The 26,162-nt window shown below is 43.9% G+C and overlaps 1 protein-coding gene across 4 annotated transcripts in view; it reads right to left on the reverse strand.

The window, feature by feature from the left end:
- Positions 1-20,235, reverse strand: part of UEVLD (UEV and lactate/malate dehyrogenase domains) — a 43,267-nt gene extending 23,032 nt beyond the window's left edge. Inside the window, exons 1-14 of one of the 4 annotated variants that reach the window (XM_037403369.1) lie at positions 20,051-20,125; positions 18,945-19,001; positions 18,597-18,681; positions 17,891-17,953; positions 16,975-17,138; positions 15,809-15,944; positions 14,358-14,482; positions 13,650-13,755; positions 11,708-11,878; positions 4,635-4,808; positions 3,960-4,044; positions 3,209-3,332; positions 1,683-1,843; positions 48-640 (exon numbers count right to left, since the gene is read on the reverse strand). In XM_037403369.1, the coding sequence (XP_037259266.1) occupies positions 637-640; positions 1,683-1,843; positions 3,209-3,332; positions 3,960-4,044; positions 4,635-4,808; positions 11,708-11,878; positions 13,650-13,755; positions 14,358-14,482; positions 15,809-15,944; positions 16,975-17,138; positions 17,891-17,953; positions 18,597-18,681; positions 18,945-19,001; positions 20,051-20,092 (1,497 nt within the window). In that variant the 5' untranslated portion in view covers positions 20,093-20,125 and the 3' untranslated portion in view covers positions 48-636. Of the gene's footprint in view, positions 1-47; positions 641-1,553; positions 1,844-3,208; positions 3,333-3,959; positions 4,045-4,634; positions 4,809-11,707; positions 11,879-13,649; positions 13,756-14,357; positions 14,483-15,808; positions 15,945-16,974; positions 17,139-17,890; positions 17,954-18,596; positions 18,682-18,944; positions 19,002-20,050; positions 20,165-20,210 lie in introns of those variants that run through there. The other 3 variants (XR_005106619.1, XR_005106618.1, XM_037403370.1) reach the window with 3 other exon arrangements.
- Between the last annotated feature and the right edge of the window lie 5,927 nt (positions 20,236-26,162).

Raw genomic sequence — 26,162 nt, forward strand, 5'->3', positions numbered from 1 at the left:
CGAGGGTGGCAAGCCGAGATGAGAAGCATCACTCTAAAAAACAAGTCCCTGGAAGAGCTGCAACTTTTTATGCTTAAAATTACTAATAAACAACCCCAAATAAACAAAACACCTCAACTGTTCACGGGAGAATAAATGCTCAATAGATTAAACACCTTGAAGAACAATGTAAAGCCGTAATTATATGCTGTAAGGGGGGGGGGGAACAAACCCCAAAGTCGAACCATTGTGTTGTTTTTTTTTTTTTAATACAGCAGCAAAGCAGGTCACCTGCAGCCATTGCTAATTTTGCCCTATTACTGATCACCACAAAGAAGGAAATATGAGCACTCCATGAAAAAAAAAAATTAAATTGCTGAATTTTCTTTCTATTTTTATCTTAATTCTAAGATAAACTCAGAATTCCTTGTGAGTCTGCCTCTGTGAGATATATCCAGAAGTCACAAAGGAACAGATCTTTTGCTCTGACAGAGACTCAGCTTTTGCTTAGAAAGCTTTATCAATATTTACCCAATCACTCCTCAAAACATAAACATGGAATGTAATTTCTAAGCTGCAGCTGCACACAGCAGGAGTAGAGCCCCCATCTCCGTCTCCAATGTGATGCCAAGGTATAATCAGGATGAATATAATCTTCTACCTGTACAATGAATCAAGAGATTACAACCCTAAAACCTTCATCTTAAGAACAGCTGCTTTCTGATTTACCTAAAAACCCACACCCTGCTTTTTCATCACGTGCTAGGCCTCCTCTTGAGGGCTCCAGGTTCTGTTGCCTTCTGAACTAGCTGTATCAGGCTGAAGTAAAGCTTACCGACATCAGCTGGCTTTGGATCAAGGCCTGAACTTGCAGATATTTCTGCATTACTTAACTGTTACATTTTGTTCTTTATTTGAAACCCACCTCCTGCTCCTCCCTTTCAGGAAGGGCACCTGTTCAATACTGCACAGGGTAAGACGTGTGTACTGAGAACTGCAGATGCTTTAGCACTCTGAACATCCTTATGAATAAGAGCAAACAAGTCATGACCAGAAAGTCTCAGACATCATTAAACATACAACAGAAATTAATCTCCAGTACTCAGGTTTGAAGGATATGGCTAATACCGTGCTTTTCACTTTTTTCCCCCCTTAGTAATAAGCAGGAGTTCACTGATGTAAGAGCACCTACGGCAGGCACAAAAGATCAAGCTATCAAAACTCCAACCCCCAGTGCCCTGAAGAGCTGGAGTGTGACCACACTCTAGACAAGCCCCTGATGTAACACTTAAAAACCAGGAGGAAGAGTTCTAGCAGGCTCTGCACACTGGAGTTTCTACAGAGCTGGGTAAGATGCTCTCCTAGACTGTGTCCTAAGCAGGTGCAAAAAGCTAAGAATAACCCAAGAATCAGGCTATAAGTGGCAACAAAAAGCCAGAGGCAAAAGACATCTGAATTTACATAAAACATTCTTGCACATTACCCTCCTCATTTTGGCCATTGGAAGTGCATCTCTCAAATAAGAAAGTACTGTGTAGTGCAGTATTAAGTAATTTAGACCAAAACCAAGAAAGCACTTTTTGAAAGGAAAGTAAAACAACTTCTTGTTTTATATAGAAATCCAGATATACCAAGCAACCCTTTCTGCCCAGCAAATCTCCAACTTGTGAGCAGACACTGGGGCTTCCCTTGTGGGTGCTTACAGTTTCAGTTGCTGCTGAAGGTCATGAATTAATCCCGCACTGCTTTGCAGTTTCTCTTGCACTAGTGGATCTTCTTCTAGTTTGACCATTTCAATCACTCCACTGGTTCCAAGAATACACGGTAGACTTAAGAATACTTCACTGTTTATATTGCAACATCCCTGAAAACACACAAAGGATGCTGTCAGTTACTTACTTCTGGCTCTGTCTGAAGCATGGAATTACACAAAATAACTTGATTATTTTAATTAACCAAGGATACTCCATCATATAGCATGTTTTGTATAGGTCAAATTCCAGTTATTTTAGATCCCGTGCAATGGGTTACTGTATAGAAACTGTACACTATTACTGTACAGGTAAAAAAAAAAAAAAAGTCTTGTGCCATGCCACTCAGAGGAGTTTCCCAATATAGATATATCAGACCTTTATAATGCAGGCAAAGTTTATACTACAAAGCACCGTAACACTGTTTAACCTGTTTCTTATGTAGAACAAGCAGGGACACTCAATAGTACACCATCATTAGTTCTTTTAGGACTGAACAAAAGAAATTTAAAAAATGCAGGCAAAGAGAACTATCTGGGGAATATTTTTCAAGTATTGATCCCACATTCATTCTGTGAGGGACTTGATTAAACATGTCACTATAATTCAAGTTTACACTGTAAATTTTTTTTATTTTTAGGATCTGTATGGGAAATTTTACATTCTCTAGTTACTCTGAAACTTAAGACTTGTCACACCTCTATATCTGCATTTAGTTCACAATCAATTAAAAACTTTATGTGAGAATATAACGATCAAATTAGGTATGTGTTTGTACTTGGTAGAATAAGCAGCCTCCTCAAATTCCCTGTACTGGGACATGCAAATCACCCTTCTGAAGCCTGTAAACATAAGCGACAAGTAAATGTACCTTCATGAGCTTTTTTCCTCATACAAAATGACTTAATGTTTTAATGAGGCCTCTTAGGATAAACTAAATGAAGTTCAGTCTACAATTTTAAGTTAAATGTAGCTTCATAATCTTTTCCTCAATGTAAAATATCAAGGACTAAGAAAGCTACTGTTTCAAAGCTGGTCAAATAAAATACTGGCAGAAAATGCATTTTATACTTTCATGAAAGATACCAAACTCTTTTGGCCCCTGGGGAAAAGAAAAAAAAAAATCTACATTAAATACTGAGCACTTGGAAACTGCAACATGCGCATTTCCCTTCATTTGCAAACTCCAGCTCTTCTGGGGGAGCTGGTCAGTAACCTTGAACATATTTTCCCTCTGGACTCTTGTACTTTTGTGAGAATAATCCACTTTTAATATTGGTTTCAGATTAAGACAGTAATTGATTTTTGCTTATTTCTGGACCAGAATTGAAAGCTGTTATTGGAAGAAAGTAATGGAAGTAGTGCTACTTCAGAACAGTTGCTTTAAGTGAGATGTCTGTGCTGCTAAAATTAATTGTCATATCCAGTATGAATAATATAATTCCAGTGCCAACCAAAAGATAATATAAAACATTTACCTTTGCCAGAGTGGATACTGAATGAACCTTTCTTTTATCTTTCAGTATACTGTCCGTCAAATCAGCCACTGAGAGCCCAACAGACCAAGACCTCTGGCCTTTTCCCTTCAGAACTTCCATAGCTCTGTATAAACCAGAAAAAGGAGAAAAATGTTAAGGTTTAGAGTTTAATTATTCACGTTTTAGTTTATATGTAAAACCCAGAAAACAAATTAAGTGTATCGTATCAGGTAAACTGTGCTAGAAAAACATTCTGTTTCAGAAAACAACAGAAGGGAATTAAGAATTGCTGTAAAGAATTTATTTCTGTACATTTTACCCACACCAATAACAATTCTATTTTCTGTCAAGAGGTGTAACTGATATGTGGCTAATGAAATGAGGTAAACGGATCCAAACTTGTACTGTGCTTTGAAGTAAACTGCTTCTACACAAGCTCTGCAAAGTGTGCCAGAAGACTTGTCTTTTTTTTTTTTTTTTTTAAACCACACAATCAAACTGAGAACTAGTGTATATTCTGCAAAGCTTTTCTTGCCCTTGTATCATCACAGGCACAACATTATTAAGAATTTCAGAGAAACAGTCAGAATATAAACATATATAAAAGTGAATGACTCCCAGACCTATAAACTCTATGTGTGAACATTTTAGAGCAAACTTCCTCTTCATAAAGAGCTGAGGGAAGAAACTCTGCAAACATCAAGTGCTCAAACATGAAGAAAAAAAAAAATTAAGATTATAATGCTGTTACCTGCTAGCCACCTTTTCTCTTGAGTTACGAGCAGCCACTGCTTCCATTTGATTTGCAACTAAATTACAACTGGTCCACAATGGTACTAAATAGAAACAATCAATGTTTAAATGCACATCTAAACAGCGACTAAAACAGGTATCAGGTAAGGCAAAGAGAAGAAAAAAATTTTAATAATAAAAAACTCTCAAGCTTCCCAAACTTTCCTTCCCCCACAACCACCTAACATAATTGACAACCTTCAAAGTTTCCCTGCACTGCTGAAATAAACTCTGCACCTGGCCAGAGAGACTTGCTGAAAAATGAAGTAATATGTAGGAACTCTTACATTACCAGTAATCTACCACATGTTATACCACATTTCTCTCCTCCTTCAATATCTTTAACCTATATTGTTATACTAAATAAAAAGCACTTGAGGTTGTACTTTATACATATATATATATATATATTTATTTTTACTGTGACAAATGTTGATTTCTTTTGCTACTACTCCAGGTCTACAGTCCTGGACACACAGCAAATTTTCATAATAACAGTTCTAAATAATACAATCTACCACCCTACTTATGACTACCTTATCTTCATTACTTTTCTCAATTATTCTTTCATAACTGAATTACTTAAGCACTACAAGGTCGTTACATACTCAGTTGTAATGAAGTATTGCTTTACCTTTGTCTTCCCCTTGTTCACCAATAATCCAAGCATCTTTTGCCAGCACCTGAGCTTTCAAAAGATTTGCCAGTATATACTGAAACCTCTCAGTATCTAGGTTGGCACCTACTCCAATAACTCTGCTTTTCGGAAACGCGCTCAGCTTCCATGACACATATGTCATTACTTCAACTGTGTGTGAAAGAGAAGTATGTGAACTCAAAATTCAATACAACTGCAAACCACGAATCACAACTACACAACACTCAGGACCAAGTGGTTTACTGTAGAAAAGGTATAAGCATGTAAGAACCTACCAGTAGTTTATCTCAACCTAAAACACCAAGTCAGGTGGGGACCAGGTGAAGAACATTCATAGCTCAAGTAAAGTTTTAAGAAAAGTCAAGTGAAACTTTAGAATGCGTCATCATGCTTCCCTCTACCAAAAATCTCACGTGCTTCTAAATTTAATTCAGCCAGTATTTAATTTCTTTCAATTTGGCAAGCACTCTCTTCTCCATCTCGACAGCTCTGAATGATAGGAAGGGTAAAAGGTGCTTGAGAAATAGGGAAAGGCTGTCTTCAGTGTGTCTACAAGACAGAGAGGCTCAACCTTACTTCCTTCCCCTCTAAGTAGTGTTTTTACTTTGTCTTAGTTCACAGTATCACTGACCCAACAGATTTAAACTTTCCACCAAAACGCAGCTACAATATTTAATATGAACACTATTGTCCCTGTTCTGCTTCCTCCCAGCTTCTTGTGCACCTCATGGTTAGCACAGCACAGAAAACTGGGAAGCTCTTGATTTAGAGTAAGCACCACATAGCAACCCAAACATCACTGTGTTGTCAACATTATTCTCGTACTAAATCCAAAAGCACAGCACTGTACCTGCTACTACAAAGAAAATTAACTCTATCCCAGCCAAAACCAGGACAATATCCACCCCCTATTCTATACCACTTACATCACGTCTAGGTCTCACACTTCCAATACATCCCAGTTAACCACCATCACCTTTCCTGTATTTTGATACATACACACAGATATGATTCCCATAGTCTGTGGGCCATCCCTGTAAAAGTCTGTTGAGTTCATTTAGTCCATGACTTTGGGCTCCATCTGTCATAACAATCTTCCAGGGCAGGAAAGATGGTGTTGGATTGTTGTATGCTGAAGCCAGTTCTGATTCCACCACTGCTGCATTTGTCCTGTTTCACTGAAGTTCATTCTTCATTAATCTGGGTGATTTTTACTGTAATACCCTTGATACGGCATATAGCCACCACAGTAGTAGCGACATGCAATTAACATCATACAGCGTAACTCACTGGCTATTCTCACCCAGAATCAAATCCCCCTGAGATACACATCAGACTTCCCCACACGCCCACACTACCCACCATGTGCACCCAGGTCCTTGAGCAAAAGCAGTCTCACAGATGGGTTCACCTTTGCCTGAAGCAGGAATAACCCAAACTGTCTTCCCCAGCGTATTTTTATGTGCACTGCAGGGACTTTATCCCCTTCCACAGCATGTATGTTGGGCAGGGCCAGCCCAGCTGGCACATCCTCTAGCGCTGAATAACCAGGTGGCTTTTGCTAAATGTGCATCCCAATGTTTGAAGGTCCCACCACCCACCGCTCTCAGTGTAGTCTTTAACAGTCCGTCATATCATTCAGCTTCCCCAGAGGCTGCTGCGTGATAGGGGATGCGATACACCCACTCAGTGCCATGGTCGTTGGCCCAAGTGTCTATGAGGTTGATTTCAGAAATAAGTCCCATTATCTGACTCGGTTGTTCCTGGGGTACCATGTCACTGTAAGACTTGTTTTTCCAAGGACAGTGTTCCAGGCAGTAGCATGGGGCACAGGATATATTCCCAGCCATGGCGATTGTTTCCACCGTTGTAAGCACATGGCGCTTGCCTTGGCGGGTTTGTGGGAGGGCGATAAAACCAACCTGCCAGCCCTCCCCATGTTTGCATTTCCCCAGTACCAGAGGGGCTTTAACCGCTTGGCTTGCCTGACTGCAGCACGTTTCACATTCACGAATAACCTGTGTGATAGTGTCCACGGTCAAGTCCACCCCTCAGTCACAAGCCCATCTATACATTGCATCTCTTCCTTGATGGCCTGAGGTGTCACGGGCCTATCGCCCTATAAATAACTCGCCCCATGTTGCCAGTCCAGATCCACCTGAGCCACTTCAGTCTTGCAGCCTGATCCACCTGATGGTTGTTTAGATGTTCTTCAGTGGCCCAGCTCTTGGGTACGTGAGCATCTACATGACGCACCTTCACAACCAGGTTCTCCACATGGGGAGCAGCATCTTGCCACAATGCGGCAGCCCAGATGGGTTTACCTCTGTGCTGCTAACTACTCTGTTTCCATTGCTGTAGCCACCCCCACAGGGCATTTGCCACCATCCCTGAGTCAGGATAGAGATACAGTATTGGCCGTTTTTCTCGTTCAGCAACATCTAAAGCCATCTGGATAGCTCTCACCTCTGCAGACTGATTCCGTTCACTTTGGCCTTCAGCAGTTTCTGTGACTTGTCGTGTGGGACTTCACACAGCTGCCTTCCACCATGCTTCCCTACAATACGGCAGGGCCCACCAGTGGACAGGGCGTATGGCTTCTCCTGTTCTGGTAGCGCATTATATGGTGGGGCCTCTTCAGCACGGTTCGCCTCCTCCTCTGGTGACATCCCGAAATCTTTGCCTTCTGGCCAGCTCATGATCGCTTCCAACACTCCTGGACGACTGGGGTTTCCTATTGGAGCTCACTGTTACCGGCGTCACCCACCCGCTCACGTAGCATCAGCTGCATGATGTGTAGAGGGGACCCTCCCTTTGCACATCCAGCCCAGCACCGGCAGCTGGGGTGCCATGAGGAGCTGCGCTTCAGTGCCCATCACTTCCGAAACAGCTCAACCCCCGCCATAAGCTGCCAATATCTCCTTTTCAACCGGAGTATAGCAGGCCCCAGATCCTCCGTATCCCTGGCTCCAAAACCCTTGGGGTCGACCTCGAGTCTCCCCTGGTGCTTTCTACCAGAGGCTCCAGGTAGGGCCGCTCTCCCTGGCTGTGGTGTAGGGCGCACTCTTTACGTCTTGCCCTGCCCAGACTGGCCCAAGGGCTACTGCACAAACTATCTCCTGTCTGACTTGTTCAAAGGCTTGTCGCTGCTCAGGGCCCCCTTTGAAATCATTCTTCTTCCAGGTCACTCGATAGACAGGGCTCGCAATCAGACTGTACTTTGGAACGTGCATTCTCCAAAGCCCAACAACACCCGAGAGAGCTTGTGTTTGTTTCTTGCTGGCTGGTGGAGACACAGCTGTCATCTAGTTGACCACTTCCACTGGGATCTGATGGCACCAGTCTTGCCATTTTATTCCTAAAAAACCGGATTCTCCCGTGCAGGTCCCTTGACCTTACTTTGTTTTATGGCAAAACCAGCTTTCAGAAGGATGTGGAGTGTTTTCTCCCCTTTCTCACAAACTACTTCTGCTGTATTCCAGCGCAGCCTGGATCAGTCCATGGCAGATGGCAGGGCTGTGTCCCCACCCCTGGGGCAGTTGATTCCAGGTGTCCTGGATGCCCCCTCCAAGTGAAAAGGAGCCGCGGCCTGCACCCTGCTGCCAAAGGGATGGAGCAAATCACATCAGCGACACCAGCTGCGGCATACCCCGTGGCTGCCTTTGACTCCAGTTCGTACTGAAATTCCAGCATGTCCAGCACAGCGGCACGACTTCATTCAGGCCACGGTAGTCCACTGTTAGTCTCCACTCTCCATTAGACTTTCACACTGACCATATGAGGCTATTAATGGGTGAAGGTCCTGCTGATCACTTCTTGGCTCTCTAGTCAACAAATCAGCTTATGGATTGGAATTCAGGGAGTCTCAGGTGGTGTGATGTTGCCACCAGTGCACCATTATGGTAGCGATCACCACCTGTTACTCTTTGGCCTGCAGCAACCCCACAACAGAAGGGTCCTCTGAGAGACCCGGTGAGGCAGACAGCCGTTTCATTTCCTCCAGCTCCAAGGCAGCCATACCAAAAGCCCACCGGTACCCTTTTGGGTGCTTGAAATACCCTCTCCTGAGATAATCTGCGCCAAGGATGGATGGATGGAGCCTCTAGGCCAGTCACAATGGGGTGCTTTTGCCAGACATTCCCAGTTAGGCTCACTTCATCCCCCAGTACAGCTAGCTGTTGGGTTCCCCCTGGCACTCCAGAAATACAGATGGGTTCTGCCCCCTCGCAGCCTGATGGCATTGGGGTGCCCTGTGCACTGTATCCATCAGAGCCTTACGCTCCGGTGGGTCTGACATACTGAATCCACAGCATCCAGTAAACCCAGTTGCTCCTCTCCTCCACCTGGCTGGAGGCAGGGCTGCTCTAGGCCTGGTTACAGGATTCCCCACTTACTTCTTGTAAAAACAGATAAGCACTTCTTTCTATAGGATCAGGAGTAAGATCAGCCCTTCCACTCTGCCTGGGGAACTGCCCACTGGAGCAGCAATCTTCCTGGAAGAACACTTGTTTGTGATCGTTCTTCCCTGCAGTTCATCTACCCGCGCCTCTAGGGTAGAGGCAGATTTTCCATCCCACTTCCTCATGTCCTCTCTGTGGTGCCACAGGTAAAACCACAAGGTACACCATCATGTACACCCTCTATATCCTCTCTTGAGCAAAAGAACACTTACTGTTAACAGCTGAGACACTAGCCTGTACAGGTGGGGAGTAGGACCTATCCTCTTTGTTGCTGGAACCCCTGGAACAGTTTTTCCCAATTTTCAGACAGTTCTTCCACAGTTGAGATGCAAGTCCATAGAGAGGAAGAGTTTCTTGTGTTCCTGGAGTCTGCGAGCCCCCTCATCCACTGCTGGTGCCTCTTCGGGTCACTACTGCCAATGAGCTGGCATCCGACAATGGTGTGTTCTGTACAAATTTCCACCACATGGGTCATATGCATTGGACTTTGGATCCATAGTGGACTGTGCATTTTTTGGGTCATAATAAATGATTTCTAGCACTGCTCATTCCCTCAGGTACTGGGTACCTTTCTCCACAGTGCTCCACTTGCCTGGGTGACATGTAACATCTTCCTTGAAGGGACACCTTTCTTTCATGCTTGACAGGAGTCTCCTCTGGAGGCTGAGGGCTTTGTCCCTTTTCCAATCATCTCATCAGTGCCTCCTTCCCTAGAAAGTGAACCCAGCTGCCTGGCTTTCCTACCCTCTTAATTCCAGGCTACCAGCCCTGTTAATCCAGCATCAGAGCACCCAAGATGACAGCTGAAATCTTTTCACACATCCTGCAGCTCACTCAGGAATAGGGATTGAGAACCTCTTGTTCTGCCTCTTCTTGTGATGTCCCTACTTTGTCCTCCTTTACTAGACGAGCTGTCTTTTGTGTCCATTTCTTCTTGTGTATAGGTGCGATTGACGCCAGCACGAGTTGGTCCTCTGGTCCAGCTGCATCACCCATCACCAGGGTCTGAATGGCTGTAGTGCCTGTCACTGGGGTGCGAGTAGCAATTAGTTGCCTAACTCTGAATAAAACCTGAACCATATTCATGGCTCCTAGCAACAGAATCATGCTGGTTTCAACATCCCAAGGATATTCAAAATTTTCAGCATTCTCAAACGCTATCATAATTAGCCTGGAGGAGAAGGGGGAGATGTGGAAAGAAGTCTGCTCCACAGATTGGCTCTCCAAGGAGAAACTGTAAAAGGTGTAATTATTAATGGTTTCCAATAGATGGCTCCTGAAGTACAGAGTGATGGTAATGCTGAGTACATATACCAGATTAGTTTCACAACCAGCAATTCTATCATATCATAAGCCAGTCTTACAAAGTAGAATGAAATGATAGCCTTAGCCCAGCCCCCAGAGATGACAAACACCACAACAGGGAACACATTATAGCAAATAAGGCATTTAATAACTCTAAGAACAACTGCAACAAACTCTGAGAGCAAATAAATCAACATTGTGACCAGCAACTATTAAAATAATATAATGAATGCTTATAACAGATCAGTTTTAATACACTCCAGTCAAATCTGTCATTATCTCAACGCTTTGGGACTCACATCGGGTGCCAAAAAGGACTGTCATGGTTTAACGCTAGCCAACCACTAAGTACCGCACAGCTGCTCGCTCACCTCCCCTCTCCCCCTGCCCCAGTAGGATGAGGAGAAGAATCAGGAAAAAGGTAAAGCCTGTGGGTTAAGAACAGTTTAGTAACTGAAATAAAATAAAATAGTAACAGTAACAAAAAGGGAAACAACAAAAAAAAAAAAGAGAGAAATAAAACCCAAGGAAAACAGTTGCTTACCCTGTCCCTGAGCAATGCCCAGCCAGTCTCTGCGCAGCAATCAGCCCCCCTAGCCAAGTTCCCCCAGTTTATATACTGAGCATGGTGTTCTATGGTATGGAATATCCCTCTGGCTAGTTCAGGTCAGCTGCCCTGGTTAGGTTCCTACCCGGCTTCTTATGCATCTTCTCAGAGCATGGGAAAATGAAGTCCTTGATTTGGGCTAAGCACTACTTAGCAATAACTAAAACTTCAGTGGTGTTATCAACATTATTCTCATCCTAAATCCAAGACACAGCACTATACCAGCTTTTAGGAGGAAAATCAAATCTATCCCAGCTGAAACCAGGACACCTCTACTATGTACATTAGTAGTCTGTGAGTCTGTTCATACGGCACACAGCACACTTGCATATATCTTCACTGCACAGGAGAAATGTACACATAAAACTCACAACTGACAAGACAACAGCCAATGGATGTTAATCTTGTAGATACACCCAGGTTGAAAATAAGTACAGAAACATACAGAAATACATACCTTTTATATAAAACAAAAGTATACTTTTTTCTTTTGTCTTGGTAACAGTAAAGAAAAAACTCTCAAAGACAGTGTCCTGCTCAAAGCTGGAAAGGAAAACATCTTTCAGAGTAGCAAGAGTTTATGACTAAGTGGGTATATTCAGCAGCAATGTATTTTTAAAACAGGCCTAAGAGAAAGCCAGCTGAGGGACAGAACATTAGGCAAAGTACCAGCATACCTGGATGAGAAGCAACAAGGAGAACAGTGTTCTGACTGTAGTGCGATATTGCTGGGATAATTCCTCTGAACAAATCCACGTTGCTTTGTATTACATCAAGGTAAGTCTGAGCATTACCCAGAGAATTAACTGTAAGTACCACAACTTTTGAATCAGCTGAAGCAGAAAAATCTAAAAACATAAAGAAAATACATTTTTAAAATGTACACCATTCTATTGAGTTTTGGATGCAAAACAAAGAGCCATCCAAAAGGCTGAATTGCAGCATCCAGCTTAGGGATTCTTTACCTCCTGTCTCCCTCTGTATCCCCCATGTGGAATTTGGGGCACTTCTACAGCACATGTAAAAGACGGCTCTCCCATAGAACTTTCCCATTTCATAGCTGGCAAACACAGAACGCAGACTGTAATTTGTCCAAGGTTAACAGAGCAAAGACCAGAAAACATCTAGACGGGGTTGACAGATAAGCATTTCCAAGTTTCCTTGGCAAGACAGAAATTTTAAAGAGGAGGAAAGACTTTTACTCCTTTATCCAAGGCTTCTTTTTGATCTCAATCTCAAATTTTGTCCTCAATCAAGGACGTGTAGACAACCATAAAGATTGTTCCAAAAGTCTATTTATTAAGTATGTATGTATTAAGTTAAGGATAATTTATTTATTAGCCCAAGAAAACAGACAACCACATTTGCTGCAGAAATTAGTATGTCAAAGCTGCCTTTGAGCAAGTAAATCTGAATATTTGAGTACCATAAAGATGATCAGCTTGGACACAGAAACAAGGTAATCTGACTGTCACACAATTCTGCGATGAGCTGAAGCCAAAGCAGAGGCCTAGTGCACTGACAAACTGGAAGCATACTATGTAGGATATAATTAATACCAACTTGCCCCAAATCTAGATATAACCATACTAAAATAACTGATGACAGCGTGTAAGCATTTTGTACTATTGTAACACTACTAGTAGCATAACAAGCAACAATATACAAGGTTTTTATACCACAGCTAAATGTAAATATATAGTAGGTAACTACTAAGGCACAAACAGAGATTTGTGGTACAGTTGCACAACCTGGGTTCAGGAAAAAACATGTGCTGGCAATAAAACCTGCAAGATAAGATCAAAGGATATACAGCAGGCAATGTCAGGTGCAGAATAAGCAGATAATATTCTGGACCAGAACAAGTCTCTGTTTGCCTCCCACTTCACCTTGCAGAGGGCAAAATATTTTTTTGTTTTATGTTCAAACCGTGACACAGAAGCAAGGAAGAATGGCAAAGCTGCTCAATTCAGTTCAAGCTTCCCCTTTGGAAGGGCTTTCAAGCCACATCATCACAACCTCTGCGACTAAGATCAAAGACAGTAGCCGTCTTATGGCCTCACTCTGTTGAAGTGTACATTCACAGCTAATTGAGGACAACACTGTTAAAACCTAATTCTTTGAATATGCAGTGATAATGATTAATGAGCATCAATCCAGTAAAGAGGCACTTTGAAACCTACCTTTGTTTACCAGCCTTTTTAACACTGCTCTCACAGCTATCTCCAACTCCTTAACACACATATTTTTCCCCACCCCTACCCTCTCTCTAGCTATGGCACGGAAGTGCTAGCTTGGCTTCTCTGTATTTCTGCACAAGCCCAATTTCAGCCTTAGCCTCTTACCCTGGAAGTACAGACTCACACACCTCTACCTCTATATACAGAATGAAAAAAGCCTGAAATAAAAGTGATGCAAGCTTTTCTGAATGTTCCTTTCACAACTTTACCCTGAAAAGACAAAGAAAAGCAAGAAGCTATGAAAAGATTAACATCTTTTTAAAAAGATGGCCTATATGCCAGAGCCTCTGTATCTCTCCAGGTGCCCTGTTCTCATTAAAATGAGCACAAGCACACACAGTGCAGTACTCACTCCCATTCCAGAAACAACATCTAATACCTTTGCTGATCTCCACATTTGGCAGAGCAAAGATCTCCAAGTCCATGGTCCCTCCTTTTGCTGCACCTTCAGAAAGATCCAGAAGAACCACCCTGTCTGCAGCACCCTGTATGAATAAAAATAATGCACATCAACAATAAAACAAACCAAAACTTGTTCTTGTATGAGTGTGGGATAAAAACCAGTATTCCTCCAATTCCAGTGTTTGTTGTACTGCGTACCAAACAAAAATACTGGCCAAAATTACTGTCAAATCACAAGAAAAAGAATTTATCTTAGTGAGTTTAATGGGAAAATAAGGCATTATGAGACAAATAAAAAAAACCCTCACAAAATCTCTGGGCAGTTATAAACATTGCTGTTTCTGTTGTCCCCAAGTACACAGCCGTAATGAAGTTCAGATCATCAGACTATCCTTTTCCAGGGGACTAGGAGATCCCACTGTAAGAGGCTACCACTCAGGCAAGAATCCTTTAACCAAGGATTTTCAAAATAAGTGAACTCAATATTCAATCCTTTGTATTTATAAAGCTGACTGAGAAAACTAGGGCAGAAACTAACACTCCTCCGTGTGTCTGTAAGTTAACTGAAGAAGCAAGTGACACAGCTGTTAAAACTGCTGAGGTATTTCTACCCATCAGACACTAAGAACTAGATTGGAAGCCTCTCTACTAATCAGGCCTGTCTCCATTTATAGTAAGTATGTACCTTTGCTGCAACTGCTAGCACACACGCAATGCCAAGATCTCCAGCTCCAACAACAGTAATTTTGTTAAAACATCCTTCACTTTTGCCTCCACCAAATTCACTCTTTGATTTCATGTCAGTCACTCCTACAATTAAAAGAAAACCACAAACATAAGCGCTGGTCCACATTCTATCGATACAAGCACCGCTGCTGCATAAAGGATCACGGTTGTGCCAGACTTAAACCAGATTGCATAAACTTCTTCAAAACAACAGTCAAGCCTTGCCACAGAAGACTCATCACAAATTGCAAAGTGTAAAACAAGAAAAACAAATATTCCTCTCTGGATACTAAGCTGGAAATATGAGCATAACAATAGCAAGAAGCTAGACACTAAGACCGTACAAACAATACTCCCTTTGCTACTGTTACAGGTGTAACTATATACCATGGTCATAACTTTTTTTAAAAGACTTCATATTTTGAAAAGATGTGCAAGATGGAATTCAATTAAAATACAGTGACCTGAGGTTGTTTAGTCAGTGTTACTGGTAAGACAACTATTCTCATTCTGAGTATAACGCAGAGATTTGTAGCATCACTGCGTAGAATTGTGTATTGTGCGCGCCACACAGGTGTATGCTCACAAGAATGCATGTGTATACAATTACCAGAAGAAAGAGCAGAAAAGGTTTAAAGGGAAAGGTGTGCACAGTTGCCACAGATCACAGTGTGTGATTCCACTAAAGAAGAAAAGAGCAACCTGAAGAAAATGTGTCAGGATGAAAAAAACAACAGGACCGGAGCTGTAAAATAAGGAAAACATGAGAACTGTGAAATGTAGGAATTTTTCCCAAGACTTACAATGGGTGAGATAAAGCAATGAGGCAAAAATGCCAAATAGCATCTACTCCCAAAGGGTATAAAAGACAAGTCCGAAATCAGCTTGTCACCACCGAACAAGAACCTCCCAAGAGACATGACACAGGCTCAACAGCCAGCACTCCTTATCCTCAGCACTGCACACCAGCAACTGTAGTCAGGTGGATCTCAAGGCTTGCAACTGTGGATGTGAGAGCCAATGAGACCTGAGAGAATGACTGACTGTGACTGGGTAAAATCAACGCATTTATAATAAAATCACATTTCCCTCATATAAGATTTTACACTGAGTTTTGCTGCTGCAGTAATTTCCAAAAAATGAGTAGTACCAAGTCTACAGCATTTTCCAGTAGGCTTAAATACAAACATCCCAAATTAGCTGCTTACTCAAACAAAGAGAATTTGAGCTCTCTTGTTCAAAAAGAGGCACTTTTGAACAAAGAAATACAAAGAAAATACCAAACGCTGTGGACATGCAAACACAAAAAATTCAGATAACAAAACTGCGTAGGCATCTTTGTGATATCAAGTAATAATTAATAAAACTTATATAAGAACATAACATACAAATCCATGAAAACATCCACACCTTCAGTAACCTTTGCAATGTAGGACAGAAGTTCTGCCTGCCTGGCTGCATCGGAAGATGAAAGCGAATACAAAGGCAGCTCTTCCTCAAATTTTGTAACCATTTCCTTGATCAATCCAATGACAGTTGACTTAGGCTGAAATACAGCAATACAGAAGACAAAACAGTTGACTAGCTATTTCATATAGTGGTATCAGCTGTAAATTGCAACAGTTCATAAAGAACCGTAGCTATATAAAATTTAATGGAACTAACTATTGACACACTTAACACTTCCATAAACACTTAAGGGAAAGAAAAACATCATTTTTTGAGAAGATACTTTCCAAAGAGCAGTATGGATAAAAAGGAATTTAACAAAAAGGAATTATAAAATTCAAATTATCAGTGCAACTATTTTTTTAAGACATCTATGAACACAGGAAAGCCTCTGGTATAGCCACATCCAATGTTATAAATGGGATAAATCATAGCTAAAGGAAAGATAATTCAGTCTTCTCAGATGAAATTAACTGTCCAGAGTTTCAGCAATTCAGTTGTCCTCTGGGCAAAACACACAGAGAAGTCAGCAGAAGTTCCCATGGGAACTTCTGTATTGATAATGTAAAATATATCCCATCTGTTTCAGAAAGCTAGTGTTCATGAAATCATTTTTACTGGCCTGGCAGCCATATTTAGGGAAGTTACTTAACACAGTGCATAAAATCATATAGCAGCAGCACTGGCTTTTGAATCTTTATGCTAACACTTCAGAGTTCTGCTGAGACAGACATACCCAAAAGACAGAAGCTTCCATTGAACTCTCTTGAGGGATACTCAGTTGGTCTAGTAGCATTATTATGATTATTCATAGCAACAAAGGAAAAAGTATCATGAGGCTAACATTGCTCTGTAAGAAAGTCAGCCCCTTTTTTCTTCAGCTTAAAATAATTTTCCTTACAATCACTTGTAACTTCCTTTACAATTGCTTCAGACTGTCTGAAAGCTGTAATTTCAAGACACATAACATTCTGGTTGTCTTCGCATAGTCACTACATATTTAACAAAAAAAAAATGCAGAAAATTAAGAGCTCTGAACCCTACCAATTCTTCTCCACTGATCTCTGTACAATACCGTGCATTATTCCCAAATACTTCCCTCCCCTGTCTGCCACTCCACCTCTTACATGGCTCCAGTTTTGCAGGTAAGGCAAATAAATCCTGCCGTGAGCATCAACATGCTTTCCCACTAAAATGCCCATGTTCACAGTTGGCTTTAAGAAGCAAATAGGAGGAGCAAAGGGATGAGAATCCAGAATCCACAGATGAATAGGTATGTTATAGGAATTACCTGTTCAACACAAAATGAAAGCCATTACCAGGTTCTGCATTGGAAAGAGGCACTAAAAAAAAGGCAGGTGTGCATGTGATTCACACTTCATAATCACATAGGAAAAAAAAAAAAAAGCCCAACAGATCATTTTCCAGATTCACATCAGAAAGTACTTATGTTACTTAGGCTAGTTAATAAAAACAGATTTGCCTGGATCAACTTGAAGTGCTACTGATCATGTCTTCTATGATTTCTTCATACAAACCTTTGTTGTTCTGTTTCCCAGGGTGGGTACTCCATCACCCAATGCATCCTCTTTTCCAGGCAAAGAAATCTCTTACAGCTACCCATTTCATTCCTACTTTAGGACTCAACATCTATTAAGGGCTTTTTACCTCAGACTTCAAAGGCTTTAAGTCAAAAATAAAAAATTACCTACTAGTTATTTCTGGACACTGCCTTTACAAGCACAGAGCTTGTAGAGTTCATGCAAGCTCTGTTAGAAGCGAAAAGCTTGCCTACGTAGTCTCAAACTACATGATCTTTTTAAATACTTAATTGACTTATCTAATGAATACCACCTTATTTCAGCATGTGTGTGCGCATGAAGGCACTTGTTTATGCAGTAGAAGTGGCTTCTGCCAATTCATTCAAAATTCTTTATGGCCACCTTTAAAGAAGCTGCACAGTACATTGTTAAGAGGCAGCACCCAGCACGCTTTACAATTAGATTCATCACCGGTAAGAAAATCTTATTTCATTTACTTTACCATATCTCACTGGAACAGTCCCAGTAAAATTCAGGAGGTCCTTCTGGGATCCATCCTTGAAGGCTGAAATTAAAAACATGATTTTATAAAAATAATAAATCCTTTTGAATCTGGCACGGCAATCCCATCCACAGCTACCAATATACAACACTAATTCTTTAGAAATCAAATACACTGCTCCTGAAACAACCAAGGCTAGAATGTTACAAAGGTCCCCACCTCCCCTCTGAGACAATTCCATAATGGAGTCTTAATGAAAACTGCTCTGGTACAACTAAGCACATGGTTAGTTGGGCAAACCCGTGTCCTGGGTAATTCTGGTGTCATAGGAACTTTCAGTCAGGCTAAGGGAATCCAGAAGTTACACTTGATAAGCTAAAGCCATCAAAATGTTTTCAATATGATCACAGGATATGGGAAAAATGCTATTACATACAAAAAATTTTAAACAATATCCATCTTCTGTAACTACTGACAAGTTAAGATGAAGTTTAGTGAATGAGTGGCTTAGGTTTTTATATGTATCTGTTCTTGGAAGAGCTTTCAAAAATAGTCACATGACATGAGAAACTTACTGCAAGCCAAAATAAAGATAGGAACACAACTGAAAGATGTTCACACTATTTAGATTCTATTACACACTGCCTGAATTTATCGCAAGTAAGAATCCCCAAAATCAGTTCAAAGTAACTGCATCACTTCTTACTGTATGTGTTCATGGAGAACGTGAAGTTTGGATAGCTCTTGTTAACATTCTTTAGCTCTTCTATGGTCAGGTCTCTGAACTTATACTGGGAAAGGGGGAGAAAAGAAAATCAGAAAAAAAATGTTTCACTTTAAAGGTTTCTTCTTTCATTACCAGAGATAGGGTAAACTAACCCAGAGAAGGCAGAAACATAAGGCAGCAAAGGTAATAATTACTTGCAGTATTATAAACAGTTACAGTGTGAAATAAATTCTCAAAAATTTTTATTTTTATAAAAAAAAGGCTTTAAAGGTATCACAGGTCTGCTGTTGCTACGTTAACACTCAAACTCTAAACATCACTCCTTATATAGCGTTTCTCCTCCTTTACAGCTGTGAGCAGAAGCTTAGTAAAATCCAGTCTCCTCTGTACAAAATAATCAAAAACATAAAAATATAAACCTCTTTAAAAAGTCATCTCATTACCGAGTTACTACTAAAAACTCAGATCCACCTGCACACATTTCAGATGAGTTTCATAAGATGTTGATTTCCACAAACATATTTAATGTGTAAGTAATTACCCTCTGGGAAATTTCTTCCATGTTTAAGCTGTCCTTGAGAGCTGAGCAAATCCAAACAAAATAACGCCTCCCTCCTTCCCGCCTGCGGAAAACCTACTGGCAGGCTAACAGAGGGACTGACACTTGGAACGGGACCGTCAGCACGGACGGACCGGGCCGCGCCCGGCCAGCCGCACGCGATCTGCACCCCCGCACCCGACAGCCGTAACGAGCATCCTCCGCGTCCGGGGCTACCGCACCGCTCCTCGGCCCAGCGGGGCCAGCGGCGGCTGCGGGGGCGGCGCGGGCACGTTCCGCGTGGGGCGGGACACGCAGACAGCAGGAAAAGAGCGCCCTTCGGCCGGAGCGGGGCTCGCAGCGGCCTGCCAAGGCAGGCAGTGAGAAGAAAATTAAAAAACCCAAAGGTGCCCGAACGAGGCAGACGTACACAACGCGGCGCGCGCTCCGGCGCAGCGGGCTGTGCCCCGGGGGGACCCAGCTGCCCGGCTCCCCGCCGCCCCTGCTGCGCGCTTCGTCCCTGCCGGCTGGCCCAGCGGCGGCCGGGACGAATGCCCCCCCCTCCCCACGCACACCGCCCCCGTGCGGGAACGGACCCGCCCCAGGGCTGCGACACCGCCCCGTGCGAACGCGCCGCGCGGCCCCGCACACCGGCCAGCGGCTTCCGCGCGCGGGGACGGCCGGACTAAGGCCGGCGCGCGCTGCCGGGAAGCCGGGCGGTCGCCGCTCAGCCCTCCCCCCGCACCGCTTTTCGACACGCGGCAGCCTTCCCCAGCCGAGCACTGCGTCTCTCACGGCCGCCGGCCCGGGCCACTCGCGGCGAGCCGCCCCGCTCCCGCCGCCCCGTCCGAGCAGCCGGTGCCGCCCGCAGCCGCCGCGGCCGGGCCCCGCGCACCTTGCCCAGCTGCTTCCTCAGCGTTTCCTCCGAGAACGCCATGGCGGCGAGGCGAGGCGGGGCCGCGTGGGGGCTGCTGGGAGTCCGCCCCGCCGCCTCAGCTACGGGGTAGCGCGCCGGGGGCTCGGGGGGTTCTGCCGCTGGGCGAGCGGTGTCGCACCTGACCCGCGGCTTCCCGGGGTTACGCGGCGCAACTGAAAATGCAGAACGAACTGCCTTGCACTGCTCGACCTCTCGCTCCCGGGGCCGCCCCGCCGGGCAGGTGGGCGGTGCCGGCCGAGGGCCGGCTCGACGGAGGCGGTGGGCTCAGCTGGGCCGGTCCCCGTGCCCTGCCGGGGGCCCGCCAGCCCGGAGCCGAACAGCCCGAGCGCCGCGGCGCGCCTCTGCGAGGAGCGCGGCCTGGGGAAGCGCTCGTGCAGCCCTGCCGGAGCGGGCGCGAGCCGCTCGGCGGCCCGGAGCGCGCGCTGCCGCTGCGGTGCCGCAAGGAGCGAGCGGGTCCGGCACCACCCGTGCCCGCTTCCTCCGTGTACGTAGGAGTGACGTCACAGCCCCGGCGCTCGGTTCGCGCGGGGTCCGTCCGCCGAGAGCCGCTGCAGCAGCGCCGGTACGCGCCGCGCTCCGCCTCACTCCCCGCCGCGGCCGCGGGTGCTGCCGCTCGGCGTGAGGGGGCGGTGACGGCACCGGCCGCGCGCCTGGGGGGCGGAGTCAGGCCGCGGGCCGGGCCGGCGGGCGGGGCGATCGCGGCAGCAGGGTTTGGGCCGGCGCGGAGGCCCCGGCAGGGACAGGCCGCCGTGGTTCCGTGGGCCTGTAGCTGCCTGCGCACCCTGAGGCTCCACTGTCTGGCCCTTTGAGCTTTCTCAGTGGATCGCCAGCTGATTATTTGTAAACATGACTTTTTAAGGCGTGATGTTCTCAATGTCAGAGGCTGGTGTGTACCGTAGAGCTGATACTTCAGTTTCCAGCTGTCGACATTCAGTGTAACCAAGTTTCAGGTCAGAGGTGTTAACAGATGACTCAGCTTAAAGAAGAGAGGCTGACTTTCTGGTTTGCTGCGCTAGGATGTTAGAACCATTATGTATTGCTCTTTCTTGCACTTGAGAATCCTATCTAGGTGGATTTGCAATTGCAACAACCTCTCGTGCCCAGGGTTGTGAAAGCCCACCCAGAAGCAGAAACCATAGCTTGGCATTTAGGAGGACGGTGTCCGGTGGCTGCAGTAGCAGTCAGAATAGCCAGACCGGCTTTTCCCTTCAGCAGGTACCAGCTGGGGCCCTGTGAGTGCCAGGGCAAGAGGGAAAGGGTTATGGGAACTTCTTGAACCATGAGAGGTAGGGTAGGGCATCACACTTACCACAGACCGGTCCTGTGAATAGGAGATACCTTGAGGACCACCTTTGCTCCTTCCTGGTGGTCTCACTTTGCATGGTCCTACCCTTCCTCGAGGCCTGTATTTGTGCAGAAGCTGCTCATCTCCAGCAGTGTTTGCAGGGCAAGGACTTGTGGAACGGCAGCAGTGACCCAGCACATCACCTCCAAGCCCCCAGCCCCACTCTGCACTGTACATGCAAGGCTGGCAGTGTCCCAGATGCCGTGTCCCTAACCCCACCGGCCCAGAGAAACACCTGCCCTGAGGAGGAAGTTTGTCTCTGGGACTGTCACCAGCATAACCTTGAACATTGCATTTTCTGGCATGGTGGGGCTGTGGTAGAGACCCTTTTTAAACAGGGGGAAGTATTCTGGGCAACCTGGGTGTTGTGGTGGAAGGAACAAGAACTTAAAGCTTTACTGGGACCGCAAGAGCTCTGACCTGGAACACATGCAATGGCAGCTGCCTTCACCCCGGCCTCCTACAGACTCTGCATGCTGTTTTGGAGAGTGGAAACATAGTGAACCCTGTGATGGGCTGTCACAGATTAAGCTGCGTGAACATTTATCTAAACCATTTTAAGAGACTATATGAAAATAATTTTGTTTCACAAAGGTCCTAGCACAGACTAATTTTTGAGAATACAGCATTCCTTTTCAATTTTTAATCTCAAGCATTTATATTTTTAATTTCTCCCTGTTTTGCAGTAAAAACAACTTGGAAAATCTGATGGGTATTTATGGTTATTAGTAGGTTACGTGTTTGGATACACTTTTAAAAATCTCTATGTGCATGCATAAGCAAAATAATGATAGAAACCAGAACAGAAATGACATACCCTTGGGTAGTGACACACCACTACTGTCTCAAGAATAGGAGTGGTAATACCCTTTCTGTGCAAGACTTAGAGGTCACCCTCGACTAAGCCTGCACCTGAACTACAGATCCAAATTTCTTAGTGCTCACTGTTCAAACTCTCTTTTAAATTCAGAGCTGTCTGTGCCCTCTTACTCAATCTGCTCTAAACATCATTTGCAATGAATAATGCCATATTAAGTTAACAGTTTCTAATGCCAATTAATCTTTAGGTAACTAAATACTTTGGCTAGCCAGCTAATGATGTGCCCATACACAGGACAGCCTCGCTACCCCACGTACCATGCTGTAGCAGTCCTCTAGTAGTTCCTCTCCATTGCCTGACCTCTACCTTCCATTACTAAAGTTCCCTTCTGTATTTCAGTTGCTGAAGCTGGCTCTCAACTTCCCTAGCCCAGCACCTCCCAGACATCAAGCAAGGATGACAAAATTTTCTGCTGGTTATTTACTTCATCTGTGTAGGTTTACACACTTGCTTCAATCAGCCAAAGTAATATGAGGGAGACCAGAAGCACTCAGGGCAACACTGGGTCTGAACACAGCCAGATGGAGAGATACCAATAGCTCTGTGAGCAACAAGGGTGTTCTTTTAACGCAGCCTTGAAGATAAACACACCTTGCCTTACACCATCCACGGATGGTTGCAAGACAGCAATGAGATGTCCTTTACCAGACACCCTAAATTTTAATCCGCTGCAAAAAGGTGCAGGTATTTTAATTCTGTTTGGTGGCCCAAGTTCTAGCATCTCTTTCATTTGGTGTCAACTCTAATTTTATATGATTTCTAGAGGTAAAAATATGAACCTTAGCTTTCAGGATCAGGTCATATATTATCCAAATACAGCCTCTGCTCTAGAAGAACTTTCACATGGCTATAACTTTCCACATGCATAATCTGGTAAAGCCAGTGCAACAGGTAACACTGTGCTCTTCCAAATGAGGCCATAGCATTTTGCATATATTCTTACTAAACAAGCTACAGAAAATTCCCCAAACTAGCATTTATTGAGCAATGCATGCAACTCATTTTATTACAACTCCTTTCCCCATAGAAGCTCACCGTATGTATTCAAAAACAGCAGTATGGGTCCCCCTACTGACTAAGATGGTTTCTTTGAGACTTGGTAGAAAAATTAAGATGATTACATAAAAAAAGGCTGCAGTCTCTCAGAAGTTAAGGGAGAGGGCAGAATAAAGAGACAGTCTCATGGAACATGGAGCCGGTTCGACAACATGTGGCTTTTGAATTTTATTCAGCTCCACACAAGAGGAAAATGGCACCATCTAAGTACTAGTCTCATTCTTCTGCTTACCTGTGGGCATCCTGTATCTCCAGGTACACTAGCTTACAGCAAAGCCAAGGGAAAGGGTTCTCAACAACCTCAAACTACAACTCAGGAAGCATTTAAAAGAATTGTCTCCAGTAGAGTAAACCATGCAATACTATAAGTCATCCAAATTAAGTCAAGAGTAATGGAATAGAAATGACAAGCTGAACTTACAAATACTAAATGCTACGGGAAAAATCTGCACTTCTGAAATACACTTGAGTGATTGTCCCAGATACTGAAGTTTGGGGAATAAATGAAGACCAGCTGCAACACAGGTGGCAGGAGCAAGTTTCCTCACAAAACCCAAACTGCCTTCAGCTCTGGAAATACCACAAGAGCATCATTTATCCCAGTGTTCACCTTTGTTCTGAACCATCAGTAACTCACCTGTGAGTGTGAAGTACACTGTGACCGTTTCATACATCATATCAGTTTAAAAGCACCATCTAACAGAGGCTAGATTTAAAACAGTAGTTTTGAGGTACATCAGGCCTCGTTGCCAACTGCACATAGCAGCAAACAGTCTTCCACAAAATCATTAAATTTTTTCCTGCAAGTTTCAGCATCTCTCACTGCTCAAACAGGGCTCCCCATAGCCCTGGGCCACATCACATACTAAATGCTGTCATCACCACGTTCCCTTTGCACACACAGCTAGCAAACAGAAACCAAGTTCATAAAGGGTTTGCTGGTTCACTCATTTTGGCTAGGGGAAGAGGGCTGTTAACAGCAGCACATCACTCTGCATGAACTCTGAAGATTCGCTTTACATGACCAGGCTGCCTGTCTATGCATCATTTACAGTCAAATCTGACAACAGTCTCAAAAACAGACTCCCTACATTCTGTAGAAATCAAAAATCAGATAAAGGGGATTGACTCATAGTCAGTTAGTGCCCTTCCTACACAAAAATAATGATAAGCAAAGTCCTTTATCAGTTGCAGAGCAGGAGGTCAATTGACGGGTATAGAAATCTGAACACGTACACTACTCCTTTGAACAAATTTTTTGACACACTGGATGTCTTGAGGGTATTCACACAGCACAAGAGCTGGAAGGAGCTGGCAGGGAGGAGAATTACTGTGACAGGGCTTTGAGGACAGACCCGTAACAAACATCATATAGCCTTAGATGTATCGTTCAAGGAAGCTAGTTACCTCTCACGAAGTCCACAAAAGCGGTTAAATACACTGAGAAGTACCTGCAAGGCACTCCAAAACATCCTTCTACACTCAGTGAGTGCATAAGTATGGTCACAGTTATTCTGAGTGCGCTATATAACCTGAGATGCTACACTCAAGTGTTTTTCAGGTCCGAATCAAGGCCATTCCTTTAACCAGGACAAAACCTCCAGAGCTCTTGATTCTGTTTGAATTGTCAATGGCTATCACCACACACACACACACACGCACGCCCACCCCCCACCCCACACACACACCAGGAGAGGACATCAGATACTTGCCTTTCCTCAGCTAAGGAATGTTGAGAAACTGGGCAGAAGCTGCATCCAGCAACAACAAAAATTACTAATTTGCCAATGCAGGAAAAGGATGTAGATAAAAACCAAGGCTCCCATGAAGAACTGAACGGAGAAAATCCCCAAAGCAAATTCAGCACCAGATGGTTTGGGAAAACAAAAATCATTCATCAGCTGTGAACAGAGAAGTTAAGACTAAACAGGTTTCATTACTTCAGGAAACTCTAGTCTTTAATTTCATACCACCAAGTATGTTAAGCATGATACGTCAAAGGCTTTTTGGATCCCTAGGCTCATGGAACAACACAAATGTTTCTGTATGCATTTCCAGTAATAAGAAAAGGCTATCTATGGGATGACTAAACTACAGTTCTGCCTTGTGGGCTGAAGCATTACTTCAACTAAATTACAAATAAAAACTGCCCTCAAACAAGGGAAACCTGTAATATTTTTTTTCCCCAAACCTGAGTAAAACCACTTAATTGCTTCCCAAGAAATACAGCTTTACTGGCTGGATTAAGATAATAACTCAACGTAGAACCACCCTCCACCTGAACAGATTATATTTGCTTTGAAATAATGACTGATAGTGACAGATTACAGCTATTAAGATACATTAAAAAAAATCTCAAGGGAATTCCATACTTGCTAAGTCCAAACAAGGCATTCACAGGACCCTGAGTAAATGCTAACTTGCAATATGATCTTAAGTGCGTTTTTTTTAAGCACGAGGGCATGCAAGCATTGCTGTTTCAAAGGAAAGCCAGGTGGGCTCACTTTGGTCTGTAGCTATATATCTCTTTGGAAGTGGGTCACAGCACTACCTTATGAGAACAGTTCACTGGTATTTACCTCCACATGCCACAGCAGTTACCTGCTCTGTGGGAGAAAGAGCAGGTTCAGATTCCATACATGGGAATAAACAAATCCAAGAAAGACGCTGCTTATGAAACTGCAAGATGAAACACCACACTCCAAATGGAAGATCTTGAAGGCAACTGGCACATGTGTATGCTACCATTCTAAAATATGTGTACCTACAAACACCTATTACATCACAAG

This window comes from Falco rusticolus, chromosome 10 (assembly GCF_015220075.1).
Source record: "Falco rusticolus isolate bFalRus1 chromosome 10, bFalRus1.pri, whole genome shotgun sequence".
In the NCBI taxonomy this organism is placed as follows: Eukaryota; Metazoa; Chordata; class Aves; order Falconiformes; family Falconidae; genus Falco; species Falco rusticolus.